We start from the raw sequence: 5322 nt of genomic DNA, 5'->3' as shown, positions 1-5322 counted from the left end.
AGGAGAGGAGAGGAGAGGAGAGGAGAGGAGAGGAGAGGAGAGGATGTTAAGTTACACATTACATTAGGTTCACTGTAAATAAATTGCTCACCTCTGGAAATCTGAAATGTCTGCGTAGTCTGCGACGTTCGAGTCTGACTACTTCACAGCCTCCCAGAGTGCTCTGGCATACACATACATCTTGAGGTCGTACCTTCTCTTACTGATTTATGGTATAGGAGGACACCTGCTATGTATCTGCTTAAGTATAAGTGCCTTTTGTTTAGGTGGACCGCTGGACTCCTGGGACCAGCTTTGGAGAGTCATTCACAGGATCACATCTTGACACGCACACACACACATACCTACACGACACACAGACAAGGTACTCTTTGTTCTCATGTATGCCTATGTAAGACGTCATATGTTAATGAACCTATGCATATTCATATAACTACAATAGAGATCGACAGACCACAGATGACTTTCGTGCATTGCATTGTGGGTACGAGTGGCAGCAAAGTCAAAACACTGCATCAAGCGCTAGTATTTCCAGCACCGCTAATCATTAATTCTGTGGTTTTAATCCCTACTTGCATTTTATGTACAAAACGACAGAAACACGGCAGCTCCGTACGAAGACAGAAAAGTAGGAGGAAAAACTGAAAGGAGTGGAAGGGTCAGACCCACACGAGCACAGAGTGGAGTAAGCACGTTAGCGTGCTGCACAACTTTCATCACGCACATATTTATTATTATGTGGTCCTAAGTGTGAGCGCACACACTCAACATGTTTAGTAACTTCAGATCCTGCAACAAGCCCAGGGCCAGTTTACTTTGGTGATTTGGATGATTCCATCTCACAGCTGCTGTTACAGACCAACACCATGTATTTGTCCTTTCAGGTTGTAGTGTTACACAACATTTTCAGATCTAGTAGAAATAAAACGAGTGTTTCGTAATTCATTCAATTTGTTGTCTTTATTTATAACTGGCATTATTGTTTCGTTCTGTTACAGAATCTTACAGGAAAGAGGCAACGTTGTAAAAATCCATCAGCTTTATTAGCTGCTTCGGTGAAAAACAAATCAACAATGCAACACAACATACTGAAACAGTTATTCATCACTTGATTGCTTCAATACAACACTTGGGCACATGTATGCAGACGTTTCGTGGCTGTTTTGATCTCGCGCTCTCTCTTCACCGATCAAATCTGGCTGTGTTAGCAGCTTTAAACTCGGTCTGACCCAGGCTGATGGAGGGGCCCAGTCTGGATCACATCCCAGCATTTTGTAGGCTGGTTTTCCTACAAAACACAACAAACATTAGTCCGCAAAACCACAGTGAACAAAGCAGCAAAGCAACGAATTCAATTCAAATCAATATAAGATTTATTTGTAACCTACATCAACAAAAAATGTGTATATGCTTGGAGCAGACTAACCTGTGAGCTGCAGTGTTCTGGGACGTTATATTTGGTCTTCGAATGGCTGCAGGCCATCCGTCGCCTCTTTGGTACTTCGGAAACATGACTTGAACAATTTCTCTTCCACGATGGAATCCGATAAAAAACGATCTCTTTACCCGTCGGCTTCCCCTGGCTGTCATGTGACTATTGCAGTTAATAATACAACAGCTTCTTGCCATTCTTTGTTTCTTTTTATCACTGTGTGACTGTTTTCATATGAAAGCCTGCGTGCACTAGTACCACTTGCCACTCGTACCTACAATCCTTTGCGGTTTTACCCCAGAAATGACGTCACATTTTCCATCTCTATAAAGAGCAGTGCTACGAGGGAGCTGACGAGAGCGACTGGGGTTCGAGCGGAAGGAACGGCGCCCGTCACAGTTCTCTCCCTCGTGCACGAGTAACACAAAGAGCTCTGGTGACTTGTGCGTTGCTTTAGCCATTGTAGTAGAATTGTCTCGTTCCAGCGGGGGCCTGTGCCAGACAGATCCATCATGTGGTGCTTCTGTAATCCATCCGTTATGTGGTTGTGAAAACGGTTGTTTTCTCTCTGTCTCTTTAGGAATGACAGCTGCAGCCTCCCTCGTCTCTATGGCCTGGGCCCTGGCCTCCTATCAGAAGGCCCTGCGAGAGTCTCGGGATGACAAGAAGCCCATCAGCTATCTGGCAGTGATTATCCAGTTCTGTTGGCACTTCTTCACCATAGCAGCCCGAGTTATCACCTTTGCTCTGTTTGCGTCTGTATTTCAACTCTACTTTGGCATCTTCATCGTCCTGCACTGGTGCATCATGACCTTTTGGATTGTCCACTGTGAGACAGACTTCTGCATCAGCAAGTGGGAAGAGATTGTGTTTGACATGGTGGTGGGCATAATCTACATCTTTTCCTGGTTCAACGTCAAGGAAGGACGGACAAGGTGAAGACGTTCTCCATCAGTGATGTGGTTTAATTTTTAAACAATGCTTTAACTCTTCTGTCATTTTTAAATTTATAAGCGCTTGGTTGCAGTAAGTGCAATAGTTGAAACTACCATGCAAAAGAAATTCAGCCATTCCTGTTTCTTGAGCTAGTTTCAACTTTAGCATTTAGTACTGACAACTCTGACTTACATGAAACAATCTGTGAGACCTTCAGCTTATTTTAGTGATAGTTGCTTGCAAATACTTGCATTTATTTGTTGTTATTATGTCTCATGTCTCTGTGCAGGTGTCGGCTTTTTATCTATTACCTGGTAATCTTGATGGAGAACACTGCTCTCAGTGCGTTGTGGTATCTCTACCGATTTCCTCAAAATACTGACGCCTTTGCAGTGCCAGCACTCTGCGTCATTTTCAGCAGTTTCCTCACCGGCATTGTTTTCATGCTCATGTACTATGCCTTTTTTCACCCGAACGGGCCACGCTTTGGACACTCACCAAGTGGCCAAGGCCTTGACCTGGACCCTACTGCTCAGTTCTCCACTCTGCCATCAGAAGGTGCCACCAATTCACTGCGTTCGAACCGAGGTGCTACCACAACTCTGGAACGACACGACAAGTATTCTGAGCGAGATGGCTGCATGCCAGTGTTTCAGGTCCGATCCACAGTGCCATCAACGCCATCTTCTCGTGCTCCACGCCTAGAGGAGAACGTCATCAAGATCGACCTTTGTAGGAACCGCTATCCAGCCTGGGAGCGTCATGTTCTGGACCGCAGCATTCGCAAAGCAATTTTGGCCATAGATTGCTCATTGACTCCTCCACGGCTGCAGTACAAAGATGATGCTCTGGTACAGGAGCGGTTGGAATATGAGACCACTCTATAGTCCGCTCGGCTTTCGGAAACCCTGCAGGGGCACAGCAACAGAGTGGTATCCTGTGATCACATAAACACCAACAGGAACTGTGGCAATAAGAATTTGTTACTGGCATCAGTTTCAATATCTTCATCTCCCATTGCTGTCGTTCTTTTTCTATTTCCGGGTATCAGAAGTGTCGAGAAGCAGTCGGGACTGTTGGTAATGGCTGGATGACCAACTCAGTACAAGTTCAGTTAGTGTCACTGGTGGGATTGCTGCTGGTCAGATTGTTGCTATTATTTTTACTAACACTTATCTGGTAAATGCTGTCTTCTATGGACTAAATACTAAATGACACTCTGCTTAGAACAACAAGAAGCGAGTGTGTTAAGGGGTGTTAAGTTAAAGCTGTAAAATAATAAAAAGTGGAATTGTCCATTGTCCATACAGACAGCTTTTAAGTCACCAGATACTCCCATAAAACAAAGGAGACCTGAATTACAAACTCAAACTTGTCCAAATGTGTTGGTGTCCTACCATATCAGCCACAAGCAGGTGGGTACTCTCAGTCATTACTCTCTTTCTCTTAGTGCCAAAAAGGGTCATTGCGAACATCCTCTAGATTCCTCTACAAACAACTTAGGGGTGCCTGCATAATCCAGAAGGTTCTTCTTTGAGCTAGACCTTTCAGTGTTATTGGACATCTGTGATCAACACTGGAAGATGGCCAGAAAGTGACCTATGAGAAGACAGTGGTCAAAGTAGCATCTATGAGCAGTGATGGTGTTTTGTTTGGGCAAAACATACTAAATGATAAGGCTGAATGTTATAATAGGAAGCAAGAAAAGGGGGCAAAGGTCAAATACTAGCTAATGGTCTCGTTCTGAAAAGGAAGCATTCAAACTTACTCAATGCCAAGAAAAAAAATCTTCCTGGCAGCTCAACATAACTATTTGTAGTCCAGCCTCAGAAACACAGCTGCAGAATTATTCTGATCTTTGCTTGTATGTGGAGGGTGAAAGCATGTGCCAGACACCAATGAACCGAAGAGAGGAGAGAGGATGATACCGGAAATGGAAATGAGTTGAGGATCGAAACACAGACAAGCCACCAACTCAGCCATTCCAACCAGGATGTACAGTACTCATGCAACATGCAGCATTTTTCTTTTAGAGATGAAGTAGAGGCTACTGAAGTCATGTGTGTGTGTGTGTGTGTGTGTGTGTAGTTTACACAAAACAAGCAAAGGAACGTGTGGTTAGTCTGTCTGAATAGAATCTTTGCTGTAGATATGCAGGTGACACACGTCACCTTTCGAGGAAAGATTGCCCTTTTTAAAAACACTTTTTACATTTTGACTCAACACATTTACCAACCAAACCACACAACACAGGTTAGCATAGTGCTGGAAGTGTCCACTGGCAAATGAGAAACCTAGACGGGAAAAAGCTTGATCCTGATCATACTGCATACCATGCTCTGGAAAATAAGCGATGGAATACAAACATTTTCCATACGTAACTTTTAATGTGGGTAACAAAGACAGTGTAAATAACAGAATGTAGGATTTACTCAATCAGAAATGCAATGCTGTGACAGGCGGTTATCCAAAAATGACTGTTGGTGGTGTTAAATGATGAAACTGTAAACATGTACAAGCTCCAACAGATGGCATTTGGGGCCAAAACATTTTTCAAAGTCCAATCTAAGTATTAAACATACACACATAGTGTTGTTATGTGGAAATTACATTTATAAAAATACCTCAAACATTTATTGTTTGAGGTATTGTTATTGTACAAAATGTTTATGCTGTACTTCCAGTAGCTTGTCATGGATGACCTGGATCAAGATGGTGCCTGTTTTTCCCAAAGGTTTGTTCCAACCTGGTAGCAAGTTTCAGGGGAGTCAGGGGGTCTTACAAAATTCAAAGGTTGATATAGTGCATTACGATGTTGTGCAGTGCACTATAAAAAAATATGAACAATACTGTGTAAGTCTGTGTTTGATGTTACCAGTTAAATTGTCCTGGCCCGGTTGGCGTAGTGTGTATTCCAAACCTTGGAACATCCCTGAAAGAGAGAACCAGAGACT

The 5322-nt window shown here is 43.3% G+C and overlaps 1 protein-coding gene across 1 annotated transcript in view; it reads left to right on the top strand.

Moving 5' to 3' along the window:
* Positions 1-4325, top strand: part of xkr4 (XK related 4) — a 21584-nt gene extending 17259 nt beyond the window's left edge. Inside the window, exons 3-4 of the mRNA XM_005751596.1 lie at positions 2013-2367; positions 2658-4325. Of these exons, the coding sequence (XP_005751653.1) occupies positions 2013-2367; positions 2658-3255 (953 nt within the window). The 3' untranslated portion in view covers positions 3256-4325. The remainder of the gene's footprint in view (positions 1-2012; positions 2368-2657) is intronic.
* The last annotated feature ends 997 nt before the right edge of the window (positions 4326-5322 follow it).

This window comes from Pundamilia nyererei, unplaced genomic scaffold (genome assembly GCF_000239375.1).
Source record: "Pundamilia nyererei isolate P.nyererei 1_Seehausen unplaced genomic scaffold, PunNye1.0 scaffold00318, whole genome shotgun sequence".
NCBI lineage: Eukaryota > Metazoa > Chordata > Actinopteri > Cichliformes > Cichlidae > Pundamilia > Pundamilia nyererei.
Note: the sequence above shows the minus strand (reverse complement) of the source record. Positions and strands in the feature narration are given on the sequence as shown.